Genomic DNA, 26,012 nt, shown 5'->3' with positions numbered 1-26,012 from the left:
TGCCACAGCCTGTGAAATCCGCCCTCCCCAAGGGAGTCTGCACGATGCTCTGTCCGAGTCAGAAATCAAGGGTCTCAGATTTCACACCTCTCTGCGTGGTGGTTGCCCCGCAGGTCCTAGCAAAGAATACTTGCCTAAGATTCTTTCTCTCCAATCTGCTTCCTCCAGACATGAAGCTGATAGGATCGTCTTGTCTTGGTGCCTCTGGGCTGTGTTCTTCCAGACAGTTTGATCCTGCGGCCGCTTTCAACCAGAGGGCCAGGATGTGGTGGCTCTCACAACCCACCCCTCTTAAATTTCATCTGATTCTGCTGTCTTGGGAAGGAGCCCAGAATGCCTGTCACTGTTATCAGGCCACCACCTCACCAGAAGGGCAGCCCACCAAGTTCTGGGGTCCCCAGAAAGTTACAGAGCCATCAAGAGGTCAGCTGATGACTTAGCTTTTGAATGCTCTTTGCTTTCTCTTTATCCTGTGGCCCAGACCCATTGATAAATGGACACAGGAGTCAGAACTCAAAATGCCCACTATGCTTCTGATAAAGCTGTATTGAGAAGAGTAGCTTGGTGCTGAGGCCAAACTGGGCTTCCTTTTGCTTCTGTGATCAGTTTTACTCCCTGTTTCCAGGCCCCATACCCTGTGGGAGGAGGTAGTCCTTGTACAGCCCTCCCTCACAAGACTTTTGGATGCAGGAAGGATGGAAGAGGCAAGCCTCCCTGGGAGGCCGGGCTGGCACCATTCCTAGCATCTAGAGTAATGAACCTTCTCCAGGAGGGCACACTGCCCAGCCCCACATTAGCTCTTGGCTGAGAGGCTGGGCTCCGAGCATGGGGCAAGACAGAGGCCACCTTGAGCAGGGCATTGGCCTGACTCTCTGGACTCAGACATGTGTGGCTGGACAATGTATCACATTCACTTTGAGATAGCACAGGATTAGCAGCTGAAATAAGATAGCTACGCCGAACCTTGGGAAAATCTCAAAAGCTCTGGCAGAATTGATGTAAAAATTTTCTTTTTTGTAGGAACAGATAAGATTATGACCAATGTTGCTGATCTTCATATGCCAAACAAGGTTGCTGTACTTTCCCATAAAATAGCCACACTGGAGAGAAATGAGGAGCCTCCACAAACTCCTTGCTTAGAGTCCCTTAGCTTTGAATCCCAGCTTGTTGGTTCTTTCAATACCCATCTCTACAAGTCCACTGGGGAGACCTTATTTATTACCTTTAATCCCAAATAAGGCGAAGGGACTGCAGACATTAAGCCACAAGGGCAAGGAACTCTTTCTTATGGACCATTTGGACATCCGAAGAGTCACACTCTGAGGCACAGGGCTGACATTAAAGGGCCATGCTATAATTAGGTGTGGGAATTAGAGCAGGGAATAAGAGAGACCAAGTTGCTGTCTAATGGGGCTAAGGAGCTAAGCTCTTATGGAGCTGTCTTACGGATAAAAATGGCTCATTAGGTCTCAGGCACTGTTCTGAGTACTTTCCATATGTTAACCCTTCTGGCTTCACACTCATCCTGAACTTATTATCATCCCTGCATAACAAATGGGGAAGTTAAGTGACTTGCCCAAGGTCACATAACTAGCAAATGGCAACTTAGTATTTCAACCCGGTGCACATCAGTGCATCCCGCACTTCAAAGTGCATATGATTCAGCCGAGAAATTTGGGTTTAAAAGCGGATTCTGACCCAGTAGATCTGGTTGGGGCCCCTGCAATCCTGTAGTTCTGACAAGCTCTCAGGTGACATTGGCGCCGGTGGTCAGTGGACCACACTTAGAGTCGTGAGGCTCTGGACCATGATGGGCGTCACTGATCTCCTGAAATCTAAGGTCCTCAGAGGTCCATTTATTTTCCTTTTGGTATTGTCTTTATTAAGACTCTGTGGTTATCCTAGCCTGGGCTCAATTCGTTGAAGATAAAAACTCATTCAAGCTAATTCAGGAGAGAGGTGGGAATGGTTTAAGGATACAGGACTGATGAGATGCAAGGTTAGAAAATGACACGTCAGCCTCTCGGTGCCCAGAATCCGTCAGGATCACGATCTCCGTCCTCTGCCTTCCTTCGGCAGCTTCTGCCCTTGCTCCATTTGCTTTCCTGTTTTCCAAAACGGCTGCCACCCCAGAGTCCATAGACTTTTTCAACCCCAGGACCTACAATCACCATATGTTCAGTTCAGTTCAGTCACTCAGTCATGTCTGACTCTTTGCGACCCCATGAATCGCAGCACGCCAGGCCTCCCTGTCCATCACCAACTCCTGGAGTTCACTAAAACCCATGTCCATCAAGTTGGTGATGCCATCCAGCCATCTCATCCTCTGTCGTCCCCTTCTCCTCCTGCCCCCAATCCCTCCCAGCATCAGAGTCTTTTCCAATGAGTCAGCTCTTTGCATGAGGTGGCCAAAGTACTGATGTACTCTGTTTAAATTCTTGAAGGGGGAATCTGATCAGTTGCTCAGACAGTGAGTAGATTAAACGGGCTGTGGTTGGGGCAGATTAAGCAGGAAGGATGCTAGATGAATTGTCTGACATATCTAATGATGCATGAAAGACCAAATGTCCACTGAGGGTTCGTGCCCGGATGTCCAAATTGCTTTCTTTCAGGGGCCATCAGAAAGAAGTAGGTCATTTATTTACTGGACAGCTACCAGCTGCCAAGCAGTGTGCCCCGAGATGGTGATACGGAGGTATCACCTTTTCGGTTTTTGGTTTTGAAAACTTTAGGATCTACAGGGAGGGGAGTTGTTTCCCACAGGACAAAACCTTCCTTCTGAGAACAATTAGAAAAGCTGAAAAAGTAGTCTGCATTTCAGTTTTCTTAATTTATTAGGATTTTTTCCTAAGTTTATCTTTATTTATATTTCATAGATAATATTTGTGTGATGTAATTACACAGTTATATACGTGCCTATGTATTTCAGCTATCCTAATTGTTCTCTGAAGGACAGATAGATTGACTACAGAAAAGAGCAGTGACGGAGTCTAATTGCGAAAGTCATTTATAAGAAATTCACCCATTCTTATGCAGTGCTTGGCTGCAAGGAGATCCAACCAGTCCACCCTAAACGGGATCAGTCCTGAATATTCATTGGAAGGACTGATGCTGAAGCTGAAGCTCCAGTACTTTGGCCACCTGCTGCAAAGAACTGATTCATTGGGAAAGACTCTGATTCTGGGAAAGATTGAAGGCAGGAGGAGATGGGGACGATAGAGATGAGATGGTTGGCTGGCATCGCCAACTGGACGGACATGAGTTTGAGTAAGCTCCGGGAGTTGGTGCTGGACAGGGTGGCCTGGCATGCTGCAGCCCATGGGGTTCCAAAGAGTCGGACATGACTGAGCAGCTGAACGGAACTATGCAGTGCTTGTTTAGAAAAGTTATGCAGAAAGTGACAATCAGGTTGTTTATGAGGCAAACAGCTTTTGGCCGTTCTAACTGTGAGATGAAAGTTGGAAGGTCTATGATAATTACTTGAGACTTTCTATTGGGGATCCTTGAAGTAAGGGCAAACCAGAAATAGACCATATCCTATAAAAACTGAAACTCAGCTTCTGAACAGTTCATACTCTCATTGGATTAGGAGAGCATCCTCCTACTCCAATTTCCTATGAGGAAAAATAAAATTTCATCTAGAGTCTCCATGACTTTCCATATACAATGTCTGGCATTTGAGTTAAAAAATTATCAGGCACATCAAAGGACAAGATCAAAATAAAAAACAGGTAACAGGGAACACTCTTGCATTGCTGGTGGGAAGGTAAACTAATACAGCCACAATGGAAGACGGTAAGGAGATTCCTTAAAAAGCTAGGAATAAAACTACCGTATGACCCAGTAATCCCACTCCTAGGCATATACCCTGAGGAAACCAAAACTGAAAAAGACACATGTACCCTGATGCTCGTTTCAGCCCTGTTTACAATAGCTGGAACATGGAAGCAACCTGGAAGTCCACTGACACATGAATGGATAAAGGAGCTGTGGTGCATATACAATGAAATACTACTCGGCATAAAAAGGAACACATTTGAATCAGTTCTAATGAGGTGGATGAACCTAGAGCCTATTATACAGAGTAATAGTAAGTCAGAGAAATAGTGAATATTGTGTACTGACACATATGTATGAAATCTAAAAAGATGGCTCTGATGAATTTATTTTCAGGGCAGCAATGGAGAAACAGACATAGAGAACAGCCCTGTGGACATGGGAGAGGGGAGGAGGGAGAAGGGGAGATGTATGGAGAGAGTAACGTGGAAATTTACAATACCATATGTAAACTAGATAGCCATTGGGAATTTGCTGTATGGCTCAGGGAACTCAAACAGGGGCTGAAGGGTGGGGTCGGGAGGGAGATGGGAGGGATGTTTGAGAGGGAGGGGACATGAGTGTACCTATGGCTCATTCTTGTTGATGTATGACAGAAAACAACAAAGTTCTGTAAAGCAATTATCCTTCAATTAAAAAATTAGAAAAATAAATAACAATTTAAACAATCTTAAAGGAAAACAGACATTAGAAATAAGCTTATGGGTGATGCAGATATGAAAGCTATCAGGCATGTATGTAAAATAGTATGATTAATATGGTTGAAAAATTAGATGACATGCTGGAGAAATTCATCAGAGAGTGCAGGCTTTATAAAAAAAGAGTTAAGTGAGTGATCTATAACTGAAAAAAATACCATAAATGAAATGTTAAGCTTAGTAGATGGGTTTAAAAGCAGCTTAGACACAGGTGAAAAGAAGATTAGTGATCTGTGTGGTAGACCAATAGGAAATACCCATCCAAGACCTGGAGAAAAATAAAGATGGAAAAGTCAGATTTGGAACTCATGGCAATAATAATATAAAAGTTGGGAGGGGGGGCAATAAATAGAGTTAAAATTTTAGGCCATCCTTGCCATATTCCTTTCCTCTCATATTATTTGGGTCCTAGATTCTCTTCTCCAGAACTCTTCAATGCAGTAACCAATGACCACGTGTAACTATTTCATGTAAATCAATTAAATTGAAATACAGTTACAAATTCAGCTCCTTAGTCCCATGCAGACAAGTCGCGTCTCGCTCAACAAACGTGCAGCAGCAGCTGTGCATAGGTGCTGAGCGCTTCCCTCACCTAAAGTTCTGCTAAACAGTGCTCTCATCCCCCGGCACTTACATTTTCCCATTCGGTTAATTTTTAGATTACCCTTGTACATGGAAGCTTTCCCTGGTTCTAGACACTTTAGTATTACATTCAAGGTTTGAAAAAGTAGTGAGAGTGTTAGTTGCTCAGTCATGTCCAGCTCTTTGCAACCACATGGACTGTAGCCCACCAGGCTCCTCTGTCCATGGAATTCTTCAGGCAAGAATGCTGGAGTGGGGAGCCATTCCCTTCTCCAGGGGATCTCGACAGGGATCGAACCCAGGTCTCCTGCATTGCAGGCAGATTCTTTACTGTCTGAGCCACCAGGGAAGTCCTGTAACTCCGTTGTGCTTCCTGATGACTGAAAGCAGGCACAGTGAACTCAGTGGTTAACCACTCACTGAAAGCAGACAAAATAATCTCAAAACCAGACGCATGCTGCTGTGTGACTGTCTTACATGGAGAGTGGTGCTCAGAGCACCGACCCGGAGTCATCAGAAGACCTCAGGCTTCTCTAGAGATACTCAGCAAGTGCACTGCATTTTGGAAAGATGTAGTAAGTATTAACATATGGGGTGAGTAGGATTTCTACCGAACTGAGTACCAAAAACTTAATTCCCTTCTCTGGTCTCTTACTTATTATGTGTAAGTCATTGTGCCTTCCCCTGGCATGTGAACTGTGGCAGTTAAATGTGGTTTTTGCAAATGTGAAAATTACTTTATAAATGTAAGTGCCATGTATCCCATATGATATAATCTTTTGGACTGAGATGGACCAGGTTCATAAACCACTTCATGCTATGCAATTTCGTTTTTTGTTTTTTTTCTGTCTTACAGTGATTTCCCTCAAATCTTCTGAAGATTCAGCCTTTGAGAAAAAGAAAGAGACCTGGGCATTTTTTGAAGGTAATTCTTACTTATTTCTTTATTATAAGATGCAGCCTCACTTTTAGATAATAGGAAATGAATAGAATAAGAAGAAAGGACCCTGACTTCTTAGTTTTTTCCTGACATCGAACAGTTTTCTTGCTTTAAACATAGTCAGGAGTAGGATGGGAATCCCTGGAGGTATCAGTCCACAGATTTGAAAGAATAGAGTTGAAAGCTCCAATCTGCATAATTTGGCGTTGTTTGTCTTTCTTCACGGTTCCTCCTCCTAAGTGATATTAAGGAGAGACCTTTAAGCAACATAAAAAGGCAAATCACATCTACTGTGGCTAATTTTATCTCAGATGTCTTAAGAGTTTGGGATTCTGGAAACATTTGTAAACCTTAAGCCAGTGATTTCCACCCATGTTAGAGTCATGTGGGAGCTTTAAAAACACTGTTGCCTGAACCACATCTCTAGAGATTCTGGTTAAGTCGGAACTTGTTAGAAGTTCTTTGTGAGATGCCAGCCTGCAGCCATGGCCTTAGAGAGATGTTTCCCAAATCTGGCTCCAGACCAGCAGTGCCAGCATCGCGTCAGCAGCAGCACCCCTGGGAGGCTGTTACAGACGCACTGTGCTGTGCCACCACGCTTGTGGAATCAGAGTCTCTTGGGGTGTCGCCCCCGGAAACCTCGGTTTTAATAAGACCTCCAGGTGATGCTGATGTATACTCCGACTGGAGCTTTAGAGCAGTGATTCTCAACAGGAGGTAATTTTGTCCCTCTAGGGGACATTTTCCAAAGTCTGGGTAGTTTCGGTTGCCACAATGACGTTTTGGCGCTACTGGCATCTGTCGGGTCTTAGAATGCACAGGTCAGCCCTGACAGCAAAGAGTTATCTGGCCCCAAAGTTCAAGAATGCCCAGGCTGAGAAAGTGTATGGCCTTAGAGTATGGACAGCTCACAGAAATTATTGTAAAGTGGTTGAAGATTGTGGTCATAAGCAATGAAAGAATGTACTTGGTGAGTTCTCAGGCAGAACCTTTGATCAGTTAAAAAGAAAACAGATTAACGTTAAGATGTGATCAGGAAATTGTGAAGGATTACATCTTGTGAGGCATTGCATTTTTTGATGATGTATGGACCTTGCAAAAAGGATCTAAGGAGACCTGTGTTCTTTGGGGCTTCACCATCACCTTTTGTTAACTCAGTGGATATGAGAACATGCTCATGGCAGATTGCACTTGGATTCAAACCTGCCTTTTCCAATAGCTAGTTAATAACAGTGACTTGAGGAACTGTCTCCCTAAGAAAAACGTAACCATAATTATGAACCTGGTTTGCAAGCCATGAAGTGTCATTCAGGTAGGCCATTAGGACTGCCTCATTCTGAAGCCATGAATATTGCTTTTCTCAGGTTGCGCTTTTACTGTAACAGTGATCCTTTGTTTTCCCTGCCTTTTCCTCTGCACATTTTGTAGATGGCTTTTTCTGTATTTAATGATCTTCTCCAAGTAAAATAATCCACAGTTCCCTCCCTTAGCCTTTCATTCAGTGAATACCCATTTGTTAGCAAAGAGATGTGTGACTTTCATCCTCACAGAGTGAGGCAGTAGAAAAAGCAATTGATGTGCCCATATTCTGAGGCTGCCCTATAACCCAGGCAGTGGGAAGGGGGGCGCGTCTGGAGGTATCCTGGGGCTCTCTCAGACAGGTCACTGGCAGGTGCGCCAGGAGGAGCCCTGTTTATCATCCGATGCATAAGGATACCCTGGGGGGTGTTGTTAGCAACCCAGACTTTGGGTTGCCCCCACTCCCACCCCTGCCAATAATCTGATTATTACATTTAGGAAGAGATCAAAGAATTTGCACTTCTTCAGGGCTTGAGGTGTTTCTGGTGCAAGTGATCCGAGGACCGTTTGAAAATACTATGGCCCCAAACCCAAGACTTTATATATTTGGAAAGACTGTAGCATTTAAAAGTCTGTACACACACACCTTGCTGCACAATCGGAATCTCTAAAACATTTTGTACAATTAATGATTACTTTTTAGTTCATGTATAACTACAGAATATCAAGGTTACTCTCAATCTAACTCTACACAAAATCTGTAGCCCATGGTCTTCTCCACACAGAGAATTCGGTTTCTACAGAAAAGCAGGACTGGGATTCTCAGTGTATATCCTGCCTCAGAGCAGCTGTGTCCAAAGTACTCTTTCCTTGTGATTTCGGCAGCAGCAGCATCTGTGGGTTTTGCTTTTTTAACCCAGCCACAGTGTTGACGAGGTCAGGGGTGCAGTTGAAACTCGCTGGCGTCTGATCCCAGGCCTTTGCCCTTTCGTTCCTGGATGGGAGAGCAGCGGCAGCGCTTGAGGACGGATATCTGTCCTCCTGGGACTCAGCTCAGCCTGGCTGCATGCCTGCACCACAAAAAAAGCATTGTCAGGCCTCTTGGTGAGATGCTGGAGTAGGTTAAAATCCCTCTGGGCTATAGCTCAGGTATTTCTCCCCAAGCAAGATATTATTACTGGCTGAATAAAAACGTAAGTAGAAGGACCTGGTTTTCTCCACAGAACTGCAAAATAGGGATTTGCAGTTGCCTTGGAAATATTGAGGATGGACATTAATTTTCTGGATTCAGTGGCCCAGGAGGAGTTGAGCTTCTTCCCTGTGCTGAGGAATGCTGGGGTCACTGGGTTTCAAAGCAGTGCTAAATTCTCCAGCCAGGTTCCTGGTTGCCCAGCAACAGGTGCGCAGGCTGCTTTTCATGGGGACTGCTCTGCCTGGCCTGGCCTGGTGTGGCCTGCCTCTCTGAACAGATGGGAGCTGGCATGCAGGCACAGCGCACCACATCTTGGCCTCCCTGGAGAGTGCGCATCACTCCAGCCTGCCGGCCCTGCCATCTGCTTCAGGGAGGCCTGGGCTAGGGGTGGTGGGGAGACAACTTTCTGCATGGCGGCTTGAAGTTGAATCTAACAAAGACGTTGGTGTCTTTGGAAGTCCAGCAGCAGAAGATGAAACGGCAAGTGATTTCAGAGAACATAGCAAGATTTTTAGAATTATTTTGAATGTTCAGGTGTACGTGGTATTTGAAAAGCTAAGCCTGGATTTGGTTAAGTGTAGATGTTTTGTTCAGCTTGAACCTGAAGGTGAGGATTCAGCCTCCGGACAAGCATTGTTTGGCCTGGCCCAAGTTTTACAACCTCTGAGCTAACATTTATAATGAGAGAGGCGTTTATATAAAAAGTAAAGGAAAAGGTGAAAGATTGGGCAACTGTGGGCCAGTATCCAGCCTGAGAACAGCATCTGGAACCATACTGTGTCACCCGGGGAACACTTCGGCTCTAGCTTGCTGGCAAAGATCATCCTGGAGTCTTAGTCATTTATGCTGGCGTTTCCGATGGCTCAGGGTTTAACCTTTGTTTTCTGAGAAAGACAGGGGAGGTGGTTTTAGTGTTCTGAGCAGTTCCAGCAGGGAGATAGCCTTTCTGCAGCAAAGGGATGCTTGAAAATAGAGGGAAAAACCAGCAACAGGGGTGCTACCCAATCCAGGGAAACCTCAGGTGTTCCTGAGCTTTATCTCCTCCTGAAAGGTGATACTGTGTAATGTTCCTGTGGCTTTGAGAGCACAGTAGAGCAGGCCTGCTCCGTGCTAAGCCTGTGGGGACCCACGTGAGGGTGGCTGGTGCCTGCTGGCCAGTGTCCACAGCCCGGAGGGCCTGTGTGCTTGGCGGTGCAGCTGAGCCTTCCGGACTGGCCAGATGGTCCATGACTCTGCAGCCGTGGCTGCCTGTGGAGAGCCCCTCTGTGCACGCAGAGGAGGCTGTGATCTGAAACTGTCATGTGGGCCTCCCGGAGCCCTGTGCCTCCTGCCTGAGAGTGCGCCACAGATGTCTGCAGGAGGGGGGACACTGGTGGAAGAGTCTCCCTGCGACCTCATCCCTCTTTGGTTCCTGCCGTCCTGAAACCAGAGACGCCATCTGATGAAGAGGGGAACTCGTGACTCAGGTGGCTCTGCTCCATTGACACAGAAACTTAAGGAAGAGAGCTCTTCTGTCCATTCCAATCCTGAAGCCCAGTTGCCATTGCCTTTTGCTCCCAGGGCCTGAGTCTCGGAATCCTTTTGAGACAGCTGCTGCACCCACCTGCCCGCGTTCTGCCTGCCTGGCACTTTGTGTTGTTTCTCAGCCTCTGGGGCCAGAAATGGCTCTATAGTCCTGTTCCCGGAATAGTTTGCTCAGCAGTGTGTGAACCCAGGGCTGGCCGTATGTCATTCGTGTTCTGGCCTGTCCTGTATCCTGTCATGAGTCCCAGGCTGCGACCTCTGCTCTGTCCCTTGGAACTTCATGTTCAGTGGAAGCCCAAGCTGGTCCCCCTAACTGCCCGCTTCCAGAGTTCTCTACTGCATTAAGCGGCAGAGCCCACACATCTGAGACACAGGCATCTCTTTAGAAAGGCAGTTTTGATCTTACTTGTGGGAGACGGTTTTCTCTGTGTCTCCTCATACCCCACTGAGCTCCTTGACTCCAGTTATCTGGCTTTGTCCCCACCATCCTACTAAAGGGGCTTTCCTCCAGGACTTTTCCAATAGCTTCCTAGTGGGAAAACCCAATGGTGGTTTCCAGTAGCACTGGACGCGACTGGGGGAGCGTTCTTGCGACATTCTCCTGGCTCGGCTTCCACAGCTCTCACTCGGTCCTCCTCGGCTCCTGTGCCTGGCTCCCGCTCCACTTGTAGGTTCTCTCTCTATCGCACCCAGCTGCCCTGCTCCCTAAATATTGCCGGACGTGCTCCCGTCCCCAGCAACCTTGTCCTGCTCTGCTTTCTGTTGATTGAACCCAGCCCTCCTGTATTGCAAGCAGATTCTTTACCCTCTGAGCCACCAGTAAAGCCCCTTTCTATTGATACTTAGCTTATTTTTAGTCTAGGCTTCGAAGTTGCCTTCTAAGAAGCTAACTCAGGCTAGCTTAGGTGAATATGCTGGCTGAGCCTGAGACCAAGGGAGGCTCTCCAGGGATGGGACTACCTAGGGCCTCCCAGGGGACCCTGAGATGTGTGATTCTGTTCCCTTGCTTCTCCAGGCTTCCATGCAAGCCAACCACCCCAGGAGGCTTACGGCTTGCTTTTTCAGCTTCAGCACTTAACCAGCTGCTTCTCCCTGTCCTGATGGCTTTACAAATGTGCATTCTTGCCAACTCAGCAATTCCACATCCAGGAACTTAAATCTTGAGAACACAATGTTAGAGAGTCATTAAACTTTAAGGTTATGAATACTCATCTTTAGAATCATTTCTTATAGGGAAGTTAGGAACACTTTGAGTAGCCAGTGATAAGATACTAAGTTACTCATGATGATGTATTCATGGCAGAAACTTTTATCATATTTTTCAAAATTAAAATAACTCTTTGAAGAGACCCTAATGAGAAAAAATAAAAACAAGGTATAAAACAGTTATGATCTTAAAACTATATGCATATATATCATAAACTGTAGCACCTCAGAGTGATGGATGGCTGTTGACTTCTCTCTTTCTTTTTCTGCTTTTATCCTCTCTCTGCATTTTTGCATTTTCTATGTCATTTTAACTACAGCTTATCACAGTGGTTCAGTCTTCTGGGAAGCCCCTGCAAACCTCCCCAAGCTGGATGGGTCCCTCTTCTGTGTGTTTCTGGTACTGGGCACATATTTCTGTGGTTTGGGTACAATGTAGCCCTCTGATTTCTTGATGAGAAGACATTTGGATGTTCATTATTATATTTCTGTACTTAGGAGCAAACTGAATATCAGTTCAGTTCAGTCCCTCAGTCGTGTCTCTCTTTGCAACCCCATGGACTGCAGCACACCAGGTCTCCTTGTCCATCACCAGTTCCTGGTGCTTTCTCAGACCTGTGCCCATTGAGTCAGTGATGCCAGCCAACCGTCTCATCCTCTGTTGTCCCCTTCTCCTCCTGCCTTCATCTTTCCCAGCATCAGGGTCTTTTCCAGTCAGTCAGCTCTTTGCATCAGGTGGCCAAAGTATTGGAGCTTTGGCATCAGTCCTTCCAATGAATATTCAGGACTGATTTCCTTTAGAAATGACTAGTTTGATCTTGCTGTCCAAGGGACTCTCAAGAGTCTTCTCCAACACCACAGTTCAAAAGCATCAATTCTTCAGCACTCACCTTTCTTTATGGTCCAACTCTCACATCCATACGTGACTACTGGAAAAACCATAGCCTTGACTATATGGACCTTTGTTGGTAAAGTAATGTGTCTGCTTTTTAATATGCTGTTTAGGTTGGTCATGGCTTTTCTTCCAAGGAGTAAGCGTCTTTCAATTTCATGGCTGCAGTCACCATCTGCAGTGATTTTAGAGCCCAAGAAAATAAAGTCTGTCATTGTTTCCATTGTTTCCCGTCTATTTCCCATGAGTGATGGGACCAGATGCCATGATCTTAGTTTTTTGAATGTTGAGTTTTAAGCCAGCTTTTTCATTCTCCTCTTTTACTTTTTTTATCAAGAGGCTCTTTAGTTCCTCTTCACTTTCTGCCATAAGGGTGGTGTCATCTACATATCTGAGGTTATTGATATTTCTCCCTGCAATCTTGATTCCAGCTTGATTCCGATCTTGATTCCAGGCTGAATATGTCTGTTGGCTAAAAACATTAAAGTCAGCAGAGAAGCATTTTTGATAAGTTCAAACATTTACTAAGTTCAAATATCTGTGGCTTTTTGGTTTGTGAGCTTTCCTGGTAGCTCAGATGGTAAAGAAGCTGCCTGCAGTGTGGAAGACTTGGGGTTCGATCCCTGAGTTGGGAAGATCTCCTGGAGAAGGAAATTGCAACCTGGGAAATCCCATGAACAGGGGAGCCTGGTGGGCTATAGTCCATGGGGTTGCAAAAGTCAGAAATGACTTAGCAACTAAACCACCACCACTACCAAACTTACTGATCAGTTTGGAAACGTTGACATCACAAACTGTGGAGACATACAATTCATAAATGTGTTATGTCTTGCCATTTATTTAGGTCTTCTTTAGTTTCTTTCAGCAGCCCGCTCACTGGACTGGACTCGGAGGAGCCTGGCGGGCTACAGACCATGGGGTCTGTAGCAGAGACGGGACTTGAGCCGGGCAGGACTGAGTGACTCACACTTTCACTTTCACTCTATTTTTGCTTCACAGAAGCTTTAGATAATGCTTCCGGTTTCCCTTCCAGTTTTTGGGCAGTTTGGGCATTTTATCAATTGGATTAATAAGTTGATCACTGGAGTTTAAGAAATGGCTGTATATATTGTTATGGGCTAAATGTTCGTGTCCCCTAAAATCTGTATATTGAAATCCTAACCCTTAATGTGATGGTATCAGGAGGTAGGGATTGGGGGCACGGGGGTAATGAGGTCATGAGCATTGAGCCCTTGGGAATGGGATGAGTGTCTTTATATGAGGGGACCTGTGAGAGCTTGCTTGCTCTCTCTCTGTTCTCCTCCACGTGAGGATACCAGGAGAAGACGTCTCCAAACCAAGAATAGAGTCCTTATCAGACACTGGACCTGCCAGTGCCTTGATCTTGGGCTTTCTAGTCGCTGGAACAGTGAGAAATAAATTTTTGTCATCTAATTCACCTGTGTTTGGTATTTTTTTTTAATAGCACCTGGTTTAAGATAGATATGGACATGATTTAAACTTTGGACTCTAAAGCAAGCTTATTTTGAGACATTTGTAGATTGACGTATATTTCTACTATGTAATACAGAGATTCCTTGTACCAGTTTCACCCTTTTATCCAGTTTCTCTCAAGGCATCATCTGGAAAGACTGCAGTATGACATTGCACCCAGCATATTGACACGGATACAGCTGAGATACGGAATATTCACTACAAGGCTCCCTGATAGCGAGACCCACTTTTTTCCCACCCACTCCCTCCTTAATCCCTGGGAACCACTAATCTGTTCTCCATTGCTACCATTTTTGTCAGTCCAAAATACTTTGTGTAAATAAAATCATACAGTATGTAATGTGGGGGGATTTTTTCCTCACTTAGTATAAGTCCGTGCTAAGAGTTGTTCCCTTTTATCACTGAGAGGTGTTTCATAGTGTGGATGGAGCGCTGTTTAACCATTCACCCACTGAAGAACATCTGGGCAGTTTCCAATCTGGGGCTGTTATGAGTAAAACCGCTACAAACATGCACAGCCGGGTTTTTGTGTGAACTGAAGTTTTCATTGCTCTGAACGAGTGCCTCCAGAGAGTGACTGCTGAGCTGCATGGGAGTTATTGGTGTGTCCTTTTAGAAACTGCCACACTGTTTTCAGAAGTGGCTGTACCATTTTATATTCTCACCAGCAGGGTCCGAGTGACCCAGTTTACTCCTATCCTCATCCACATCTGGTATCTTCCTAGTTTTATTTGGTTATTCTGATGTGTACATGGGACATCTCATTCTTCATATGGATACTTATAGAACACAAGCCTTAAGTTTTGATGAAACCCAGTTCAATAAATGTTCCTTATTTTAGTAATGCTTTGGTGTTAAGTCTAAATATTCTCTACTTAGTTCTTGATCTCAAAGGTTTCGCTTCTCTTCTCCCAGCGGTTTTCCTGTGTCTCCTTCACATGTAGGCGTGTGGGTCGTTCCGAGTTGCACTCTGATGCTGTGTGGAGCTCTTTGTCTGGGGCGCCTGCTCTGGGTGGCCTGTCCTGGCGGTGACCTTCGTGCCCCTGCCTTTCAGATCTCTACGTGTACGCTGTCCTCGTGTGCTGTGTGGGGATTCTCAGCGTCCTGCTCTTCACCCTGACCATCATCTGGCAGTCTGTGTTTAGCAAGAGGAAATCCAGAGGTAAGAGCATGGATAAAGTCATGTCTGGAGTGGGAGCGGAAGCAAACCACAGACAGACGGAAGGCGGCCGGGCAAAGTATCACTTTGGTTGAAAAACGCATCCTGCGTCGGGGGTTATTTACCTGTGACTGGTAAGCAAAGTGAGTGGGGGAGGTATGTCTCCCTTAAACTCTGCTATAATCAACCGTAACCACTGTTGACATCATTGCAGTCCCCCCCTTTTCTTAAATCCCTTCCTTCTGCGGTTTCTGAGCACCCTTAACCTCTCTCTTCCTCCCAGAAGAGTCTGTGGAGTCCAATGACCCTGGCTTTGATTCTGGTTCTGCGGCTTAAGACTGGGTTTTTAGACACATTCCTTACGAATTCTGAACTTGGGCTTTCTTATTTTATTGAATGACATGGAATGGACACCACCTTCTTTAGCCTGAATATTGCTGTGTGTTCTTGATTTAATTACGGCATCGGTCACTGTGCCTGGCAGGGATTAGAAAGGCTTCCCTCCCCTTCTCCTGTCCAGTCTGAGCATTCACTTCATTCCGCCTCCTTCCTTGTTGATATCCATGCCCCCTGGATTCTGTCTTCAGCCCCTTCCTGCTTTGACCTTTCTTCCTTAGGGACTGCAGTAATTGCGACGGACTCTTATCTCCCTATGAATACTGCCTGCTCTCTCTCCCTAGCCCCCTCCTCTCACCAAGCCTCCATGACACGTTTCCATCAGCTCCTGTGTGTTTCCTCTGAAAGACCCTTCCTGTGCCCTTCCACTTAGGAATTTCTGAAATAGATGGGGACAGTGCAGCTCCCAGAGATGACCTGGGTAATAGCTGGGCTTTGGAATTAAAATAACTCTAGTTCAGTGACAACTCTTCATGTCCTATCTGATGACTTACCTGCCATGCCTCACCTTCTCCGTCTAAATAGTGAGGAGTACAGCAGTGTATCTGTCTCACAGGACTGTTGTGAGGATTAAGTTAAAAAACACAAATGAAACCGTTAACACATCCTGGTTCCCTGTCAGTATCCTGTATTTATGATGACATGTGGGTATAGTTATTAATATGTATAATGGTTACTGTTAGCCTAAGTTCATAAAGCTGGCAAGTATTACATTTGGAGCTCATGGTTTAAGGGGCAAATAAAACAGGGACACTGGGCAGCATTTCTAGAGGGGATTCTCTGCAGAGGCAGGGCTAAGGGAACCAGGGAGAGATGGAGAGGGAGGCCCTCAGGAACCAGCACCCATGGGATGCTGTTTCCACCCTAGACCTTAGGGGACAAGAGGAGGAGAGGTTCTGGAAAGTGTGAGAGCTGCAGCTTTCAGAGAGTAGTCACCACTAGGAGCCTCGGAAGGACCCAGCCAGGCCAAACCAGGTGGGAGCAGGGAGTGAGCCAGGAGCCTCTACTCAGCCCCTCCCTGCCCTCCTCCTTCACATGACCCGGGGATGCTTTCCTTTGGTCCTGCCACACAGACCTGAAGCCAGAGGGAAGTGCGTAGAGGTCAGCCTCCAGGGCCTGAGTAGAGTGGAGAAGAGTGATGATGACCCGGATGGGAACACACAGACCTGAAGCCAGAGGGAAGTGTGTAGAGGTCAGCCTCCAGGGCCTGAGTAGAGTGGAGAAGAGTGATGATGACCCGGATGGGAGCACGGAGCCCGAAGCACTGGAGACAGAGCCAGAGCTATAGGCAGGTCCGTCTTCCGCAGCCCGCGCCCTGCCCACTCTGCTTGGCTCGTGTGTGCGGTGCTCCAGGCGCCCCCCTCCATGCCTGTGCCCGCCTTCTCCACGTGTGCAGGCTTTTCTCCTGTTGCAGACCCCTGATGACTTTGATGAGCTCGTGGTGCGTGTTGCACACGTGCAGATGTGTTTGCCTCCCTGCAGGCGGATAGCGTGCAAGGCAGGGACCGTGCCTCTGACCCATTCTCCTTGGAATTTGGCAGATGACAGCTGCTCACCAAATGGTGGGCAAACGGCTTTGTCTCCCAGCTGCTTTGCTCCCAGCTGCTGGAGTTCGGATGCCACATGGGCAGTCCCCAAGCCTGTTTTGCTGTAAAGGCATCTCTTCCTGGGCTCAGGCGCATAATGGAGAAATCTGCCTGGAGCTGCAAGTCCTGTTAGGCTGTGGGCAGGAGCACGGAAACAGAGCCACATAGGTAGTTCAGTAAAAGTCCTTCTTTTCCAGAGTCAACAAGGCAGACCAGACACATACTCCAGGCCTCTCCAAGAGCCACTGGGAACCCAGGTCTTAGCTGCCCTCAACCCCCTGGGAGTGGGCCCAGATGGCCTCGTGTGTACCTGTACCTGCATGCAGCGTCTGAAACCCTGTGAGCTGTCAAGGGCTTAGCCTGAGCACCCACTGCAGGCTAGACCCCTTGTTGGTCCCTCCACATTCTCATGAATCCTTACTGCCAGCCTGAACAACAGCCCTTGTTGCTCCCTTTTGACCAAGGACACAGCTGGGGAGCTTGTCCAAGTCCCCAAACAAGGGAGTGGGAGAGCCCAAGCCCAGCCCCATCCCAGCCTTCGTGTTTCTGCTCAAGAAAACCTCAGCCATCTGGGGATGGACCTTGCTGAAGAGTTTTCCTTCAGCCTTCCATGTGGTTGTTGCTGAGGTCCTTCCTAGATAGCAACTCATAGCTCCCACAACAGCCTGGGGCTTGGCATCGGTCTGGTACAACTGCCACCTACAGGCTGGCATCCTGTAGCCAGGTAAGACCATGTCCAGGCTGGGGTTAGCCCTCACCTGGACGTGGTAGCCTTAGAACAGATTGGCCAAACCTTCAGGAGCAGACCTCAGAGGCCCTAACACTGCTCCAGGGACTGGCAGGATGGGGGCATGGCTGTGACAGGGACAGGCCTGGGGGGATGACGGCTTTCAGCCTGGGTGTGTTATCTGGGACCCTTAGCCATGCAGTGTGTATAGTGTGGCCCGAGCTGAGGAGGCAGAGAAAGGTGGCCAGAACCTTGGGCTCCCAGGTATCTTCCTATTAGAAGAGGTGAGAGAAACAGCCCTTCCTTTTGGAGTCCGCAGAGTCCAGAAGACCACACATTACCATTTAAAAGCACCACGTCCTGAATTTCTGCTTCTATGCCTCTATGTACAGTGGTTGCCTTGTGTGGCACCGAGAGCCTTTGAGTCAAGAGCCCTGGGTACTAAGCTATGGCCCATGGTGGAGACTGGCTCCAGAACCACCCTTTATTGCTTTTCTCCTCTTCCTGGTCTCCCTTCCTCACTCGCCAGTGCGTTTCCCAGGATTCCTTCCCACATAGACTCTGCACTTGAATCCTCGTCTTATAGACAAACTCTGCTCCTGGGGACCCCTAGCCAACACAGGTGACGCAGTTATGTCATCAGCAGAGATTATGCAATGCATGTGTAAGGGAGACTCCAAGCGAGGCCTAGTTATATTTCTCTGTAAAATAGTATGTGTATAAAATTTTGCATTAAGGTTTTAAAGATGTCCTTATTCCACAGGTCTCTAGGTGTTAAATTGTTTTTTTGGATTGAGTTTTCAGTAAATATTGCGTGATTAGTAAAGATTTAGAAAATGAATATAAAATTAATCAAAACCACATAAATATATTATAAATTTAGATAGATAATTAATAACATAAGAAGTAAAATGTTATTGGAAATGGATTTTTACTTTACTTCATATAGCCTTGTATGGATTTACGTAGTAATAAATGGAGCATCATTTCTATTCCTATATTGTAAATAGATGTTAGCTCTGCAAAACCTCAGTATGAAAAGAGGCAGGAGTGGATGAAGTTTCCTTACACTACTCAATACTTTAAACTGCTTTCAAGGTATATGTCAAAAGTCATAATGATCTATCATGGAAAATGATTTTAATTCTCTACCAGCTGACAACTGGATTAGCTCATATTTCAATCCTTGTTGAAAGCAAAACATTGGAAACCTCTCCTCTAGTGAAAAGTTTATGTGCCCAGTCATTAGTCATTTGCTTTCTCAACACTGACACCGATAGTCCAAATCGTTTATTGATTCATTGAGGCCATTGACGTGCCCACTGGCTTTAAGCCCCAGGACAGGTCTCTGTAGTACAAGTCAGGATGGGTGAGAGGAATGCCTGAATTTTATGAAGTAGAAAGGCTCATTTAACAGGGAGGGAGGGAAAGGAATACAGCCAGAGCTAGGGCAAGTTCCAGGGGAATGAATTCTAAGGAAAGAATACCATGGGAGGTGAGGATGCAGAAAAGCTGTTCTTTCCAGGGGTATGCAAACCCCAGACTAAAGACCACTGACCTATATAGTAGGCTTAGGATAGTGCCAGGAAGACATGGTGAGTTCAATAAATATGAACTATGATTTTATTATTATTGCAACTGTAAATTAGCCAGCAAATAGTAGGTATTTAGTGAACACAGTGCTGAAAGAGTTTGGTTACTAACAAGGGGTTGGATCAGATAAACCAAAAGACTCCCCAAAGCTGAGACTCTGTCATCCTGGTCTGGAGCCTGCATGGGTCACCTCCGTCACAGATCACTTCAAGTGCAGGAGCTTGAAACAACTGTTTTGTTTGCAGATCAGGAAGGTGACCTGGACTCAGCTGAACAGTTCTTCTGGCCTCAACTGGATCACTTACGCAGCTTCAGCCTGCTGGTGGGCACTGGGGCCTGGCTGCTTTGGGGCCTCAGCTGGGACGTCTTATGTCTGTTCCATGTGGTTTCACCTTCCCGTAGGCTAGCCAGGCTTGTCTGTGTGGTAACAGAAGAGTTCTCTGCAGTGAAAGAGAGAGAGAGCACAAGCCTCAAGGCCCAGGGCCTTTTATGCTTCTGCTTGTGACTCTTCGGCTAATGTTCCATTGGCCAAAGCTCATCGCACGGCCAAGCTCGGGGTCAGGGTAGGAGGGAGTTACATAACAATGTGGAGAGATAGAAAATATTAATGTGTGATTCACTGGGGCCATTGATGTAACACTCTCCTGCACAGCTCCAGGGTCCTGTGGCTGTTTCAGCTTTACTTCTATTTGAGGTAAGTTCAACAGTGAGCTTAGATTGGATGCTTATTAGGATAATTGCCTAGGTATTCTTATTTTTCCTCTTCAGCTAGAATTTTTTTTTCCCCCTGAAGGCTACCTGCTGTGGAGAATGTCATTGCAAAAAAAAAAAAAAAAAATCATCTTTCCCAGGGCCTCCTTTCAGTCCTGGAAGAGCTTTGATCATAGAAAGAAAACCCACGTTATAGAGAGGAGCATCTAAGTGGAAACAAGTTGCCCTGAGAACGCTTTCTCATAACTAAGGCAGAGCTCTGAGATTGGGTTACTCTGTCATTCCAGGACTCTTCAGATTAGAATCCAACTCAACCTGGCTTGCCAAAAAAAAAAAAAGAGCATGGGGGCTTTGTGACCAGGAAGTCCAAGGTTCATGGCTCCATGCCTGGCTTGGTCCAGGTTTTGAACGATGTCAAGTGTCCGTGGCGTCCTTGCTGTGAGTCTCCTGTGCTCACCCAAAGATAACCTGGAGAGGCGGTTAGTGCAAACGCTGGGCGACACCTGGCCACCCGCATTTCCTAGCAGTTCCGGGGCACACGTGTCTAAGGCAGTGTATTTACCATCTGCAGTTCCGGGGCACACATGTCTAAGGTCATATTTATTTACCATCTTCTGTTTCTTCTTCCTTTCACAGTGAGACACTATTTGGTGAAATGCCCTCAGAACAGGTAAGAATATTTTCTTCCCTTTTCCATGTAAAATCTTTGCTGTTTTGCTTTCTTCTGATATTACCAAGAAGTTGCTTGAATTCGTATGTTTATCTTAAGGTCTGCATATAGTTCACAGATCGACCTAAGAACATGTATTCTGCATGCACTCACGTGTGTCCAGGTTTCAGCCTCTGGTTCTCACTCCCAGAGGGGCTGGTGCACGTGTGACTCATGCTGGCCCAGTGTGCCTGCTGGAGGAGGCTTGGCACCTGCTCCCCAGTGTGGGAAGGGCCTGGCAGATGGAGTGACCGCCTTGATGCCTTCTGACCACAAACACTCCTGACCCCTTCCACCAATGCCTACCTGTCCTGTGCCTACTCTACAGAACGTGTACATTAGTGACGGCTGTGCCAAGAGGCCAGCCTCTTAGTGGATGGGACACACCTTGCAGGTGACAATCGTTATAGTAGACATTGCAAACTCGAGAGTATTTAGAAATTTGAGACTTTTTTCCCAGACAGGATGAGTAAGATCAATTTCTCCCTGCTCTTCCTCCCTGCCAATAAGCATAACTATCGATTCTGGAAATAATATAAGAGACCAACAAAGGAGGACTCTGAAAGGTAGTAAGAAGAAAATTATGAGAGACAAAGGCAAAGAAAAAAATCTTAAAAACAACCAAAGAGAAACAATTTATTACCTACAGGGAAACACAGACTTGAATGACAGTGCATTTTTTCATCTAAATCTGTGGAGGGCAGAAAGAAGCAGCACATTTTTCTATACAAACAGTAACAAGAGAGGTGGTAGTTAATATCAAATAAGATATCCTGTAAGACAAGAAATATTACTAAAGATGAAGAAAGAAGTTTTTTTAATTATAAAAGATGAACTCATCAGGATGATATGACACGTTGCCTGGGCCTAGCTACAGAGCCTCAACATACGGAAAGCAAAAAACGGAAAACTGAAAGATTTTCAATTATTCTAGAGCAACAGCTGGAAGTGCCAATGCTCCACTCTCAGTAATTGATAGAGTACCTAGGCAGAAAATCAACCAGGACACAGAAGATGAAGCAATTTTACCTGACAAGTAAGAATGATTTGCCCAGTGATTGCATAATATATTCTTCTCAAGTGTATTAGGAACATTCTCTAGGATAGACCATATACTAGGTCATAAAACATATCTTTATAAAATTGGGTATTTTATTTATGTAAGAAATCATACCAAGTCTGTCCTCTGACCACAACAGAATTAAATAAAAATTCGTGACAGAAAGAAATCTGGGAAATTCCTCAATGTTTTGAAACTTCAAACAACATACTTTTAAATACTGTGTGGGTCAAAGAAGAAGTCAAAAGAGAAATTAGAAAATATTTTGAATTAAATAAAAATGAAAACACAGCATATCAAAACTCATAGGATGCAGCTAGAGCCGCAGGATGCAGCTAGAGCCGTGCTCACGTAAGAATTCATGGCCCTTAGGTGCCGAGATCAGACAAGAAGAAAGGTCTAAAGTCAGTGCGTTAAGCTTTCACCATAAGAAACTAGAAAAAGAAGTGTGAGTGAAATCTGAAGTAAGAAGAAGAAAGAACATAGTAGAGATTAGTACAGAAATCAAGAGCATGGAAAATGCATTCACGCGAGCGTGCACGCACACACATACACAGAGAGAAGTATCAGTGAAATCAGAGCTGGTTCTTTGTAAAGGTCAGTGGACCCGACAAACCTTAAGTTAGATTGTCCACGAAAATAAAAAAGAAAGAAGAAAACCAATTACCAAAATTAGGAAGGAAAAAAGGAGTTCCTACAAACCCTATAAAAATTAAAAGGTTATAATACTTATAATCCAAATGTATTCTAACAAATTAGACAACGTAGATGAAATGGAAAAATTCCTAGAAAAACAAAAATTTTCCAAAACTGATTTAAAAATAAAGCTATAATCTGAATACAGAGAAGGCAATGGCACCCCACTCCAGTACTCTTGCCTGGAAAATCCCATGGATGGAGGAGCCTGGTGGGCTGCAGTCCATGAGGCTGCTGGGAGTCGGATATGACTGAGTGACTTCACTTTCATTTCTCACTTTCATGCACTGGAGTAGGAAATGGCAACCCGCTCCAGTGTTCTTGCCTGAAGAATCCCAGGGATGGGGGAGCCTGGTGGGCTGCCATCTCTGGGGTCACACAGAGTCGGACACGACTGAAGCGACTTAGCAGCAGCAGCAGCAGCAGCATAATCTGAATAACCTGTAATAAGTCAAGAAATTAAATTGTTAGCAAAACACTAAAAAACTAGTAAATATAATAGTAATGAAAAGGAGTACATTCACAGATACAGAGAGCAAACGTGGTAGTCAGTGTGGAGAGGGAAGGAGGAGGGGCAAGATAGGGGTAAAGGGTTAAAAGGCACAAACTGTTCTGTATAAAATAGGTGTACCGCAAGGATATGTGGAACAACACAGGGGATACAACCAGTGTTTTTCCCCAATATTTTATAATAAGTATAAATGGGATATAACCTTAAAAAATGTGTATCACTATGTCGTATACCTGAAACTTGGTTAGGATCGTACAGCAACTGTACCTCAATTTTAAAAATGAGCAAAAAGATTTGAATAGATAGTTCCCTAAAGAAGACATGTAAATGGCTAACAAGCTCATGAAAATGTGCTGCATATCATTAGTATCAAACAAGTGTGATTAAAACCACAATGCCACGCCGCCAAATGCCCACTGCAATGCTGCGGTAAAAAAGGCAGTGTCAGATGCTGGCCGGGATGTGGTGCGGCTGCATATTGCTGGGGAGCATGTACTATGGTGTAGCCGCTTTGGAAAGACAGTGCGGTGATTTCTTAAAACAGTAGACATAGACTCAGCCATATTCACTATTATTTATTTGGCAAGAGGAAACTTTTGTAGAGTGACAGAGATGTTCTAAACCTGTATTGAGGCAATGGTTGTACAACTTTATAAATCTACTGAAATTATTGAATCGTATGCTTATGATCAGGGAATTTTATGGGGAGTAAATTATGCCACAAGTGGGCCTTAGAAAGCATCACTACAAACAAAGCCAGTGGAGGTGATGGAGTTCCAGTTGAGCTATTTCATATCCTGAAAGATGATGCTGTGAAAGTGCTGCACTCAATGTGCCAGCAAATTTGGAAAACTCAGCAGTGGCCACAGGACTGGAAAAGGTCTGTTTTCATTCCAATTCCAAAGAAAGGCAATGCCAAAGAATCCTCAAACTACTGCACAATTGCACTCATCTCACATGCTAGTAAAGTAATGCTCAAAATTCTCCAAGCCAGGCTTCAGCAATACGTGAACCGTGAACTCCCTGATGTTCAAGCTGGTTTTAGAAAAGGCACAGAAACCAGAGATCAAATTGCCAACATCCACTGGATCATGGGAAAAGCAAGAGAGTTCCAGGAAAACATCTATTTCTGCTTTCTTGACTATGCCAAAGCCTTTGACTGTATGGATCACAATAAACTGTGGAAAATTCTGAAAGAGATGGGAATACCAGACCACTTGATCTGCCTCTTGAGAAATCTGTATGCAGGTCAGGAAGCAACAGTTAGAACTGGACATGGAACAACAGACTGGTTCCAGGAAAAGGAGTATGTCAAGGCTGTATATTGTCACCTTGCTTATTTAACTTCTATGCAGAGTACATCATGAGAAATGCTGGACTGGAAGAAACACAAGCTGGAGTCAAGACTGCCGGGAGAAATATCAAGAACCTCACATATGCAGATGACACCACCCTTATGGCAGAAAGTGAAGAGGAACTCAAAAGCCTCTTGATGAAAGTGAAAGAGGAGAGTGAAAAAGTTGGCTTAAAGCTCAACCTTCAGAAAAACGAAGATCATGGCATCCGGTCCCATCACTCCATGGGAAATAGATGGGGAAACAGTGGAAACAGTGTCAGACTTTATTTTCAGGGGCTCCAAAATCACTGCAGATGGTGACTGCAGCCATGAAATTAAAAGACGCTTACTCCTTGGAAGAAAAGTTATGACCAACCTAGATAGCATATTCAAAAGCAGAGACATTACTTTGCCGACTAAGGTCCGTCTAGTCAAGGCTATGGTTTTCTCTGTGGTCATGTGTGGATGTGAGAGTTGGACTGTGAAGAAGGCTGAGCACCGAAGAATTGATGCTTTTGAACTGTGATGTTGGAGAAGACTCTTGAGAGTCCCTTGGACAGCAAGGAGATCCAACCAGTCCATTCTAAAGGAGATCAGCCCTGGGATTTCTTTGGAAGGAATGATGCTAAAGGTGAAACTCCAGTACTTTGGCCACCTCATGCGAAGAGTTGACTCATTGGAAAAGACTCTGATGCTGGGAGGGATTGGGGGCAGGAGGAGAAGGGGACGACTGAGGATGAGATGGCTGGATGGCATCACGGACTGGATGGACGTGAGTCGGAGTGAACTCCGGGAGTTGGTGATGAACAGGGAGGCCTGGCAAGCTATGATTCATGGGGTCGCAAAGAGTCGGACATGACTGAGCAGCTGAACTGAACTGAAATTATGCCTCAGGAAAATCTTTTTTTTTTAAGCATATGCCCTGAAAAGGCTCCAGTATTGGCATTTCAGACACTGGAAGAGGTTATGGCTCGGGGGACGCCATAGGCTGTGGAGAGGTCAGCCTGCCAGTGTTTCTCAGAACTTGCATCTAGTGTCTGGCCTTAAATGCTTAGCAAGCGATGCGGGAGTCTGCTTCCTTCCCTTGCCTCATTTCCCCTCAGTTGCATCTATTCTGAGCTGGTGCTGATGTTATAAGTACAGTGAGAGTGTCACCCCAGCCCTGTGGGCATTAGAGCTTGGTCTTCCCTCAGTCCTGCAAAGCCAGAGGTCAGAGATGAGCACAAAGTCCCGCTTAAATGCTGCTGCCTTGACCCGCTGGTGCCGTCAGCGAGACGGTGCCTGAGCTAAGCTCGTCCCGCGACCTGTCTCCTGTTGGGCCAGCCCACAGATCTGCCTCTGGAAAACCTGCCTCTCTCACTGTACCCCAGGACCCTGCAGGGACTGGGTCTGCCCTCTTAAACCTGGGCGCCCTCCTGGCTTGCACTCAGCTTTCTGTAAAGAACCTCATGCTGATTTGCTTAGTGCAGGCTGTGCTCTGCCACGGGGCCTCTCCTGTGAACTACTCAGCCCTTGCCGTTTTGACTGGCCTTGACCTGAATTGTGCTCTGCCGCTATAGCCCAGGCGTTTCTTTTTCCTGTCCCTGTTGTGCCAGGGAGCTCCCACCTCTGGGCTCCATAATCAGTGCTATGGCAGCGGGCCCCTGGGCCCCTCAAGCCACGACTGGGGTGAATGTCTGTCTTTGTCCTCTGGCCACTTCCTCCTAAGGGAGAATGGGCAGAGAGCGCAGGCAGGGGAGGGGCCTTCAGGAAGAGGCTGCGTGCTGGCCCTGAGGCTGTGGTCCCCGAGAGCGAGGCCTTGCCAAGTGACTGGGGCCGAACGTGGCGACACTAGGGGATTCCTTGACTTTTTGAGAGAAGTTCA

General features: G+C 45.9%; 1 protein-coding gene across 1 annotated transcript in view; it reads left to right on the top strand.

Moving 5' to 3' along the window:
* Nucleotides 1–26,012, top strand: part of VSTM4 (V-set and transmembrane domain containing 4) — an 80,329-nt gene that overhangs the window by 19,694 nt on the left and 34,623 nt on the right. Inside the window, exons 3-5 of the mRNA XM_069572289.1 lie at nucleotides 5,974–6,042; nucleotides 14,719–14,826; nucleotides 20,473–20,506. Of these exons, the coding sequence (XP_069428390.1) occupies nucleotides 5,974–6,042; nucleotides 14,719–14,826; nucleotides 20,473–20,506 (211 nt within the window). The remainder of the gene's footprint in view (nucleotides 1–5,973; nucleotides 6,043–14,718; nucleotides 14,827–20,472; nucleotides 20,507–26,012) is intronic.

This window comes from Ovis canadensis, chromosome 25 (assembly GCF_042477335.2).
Source record: "Ovis canadensis isolate MfBH-ARS-UI-01 breed Bighorn chromosome 25, ARS-UI_OviCan_v2, whole genome shotgun sequence".
Classification (NCBI taxonomy): Eukaryota; Metazoa; Chordata; class Mammalia; order Artiodactyla; family Bovidae; genus Ovis; species Ovis canadensis.
Note: the sequence above shows the minus strand (reverse complement) of the source record. Positions and strands in the feature narration are given on the sequence as shown.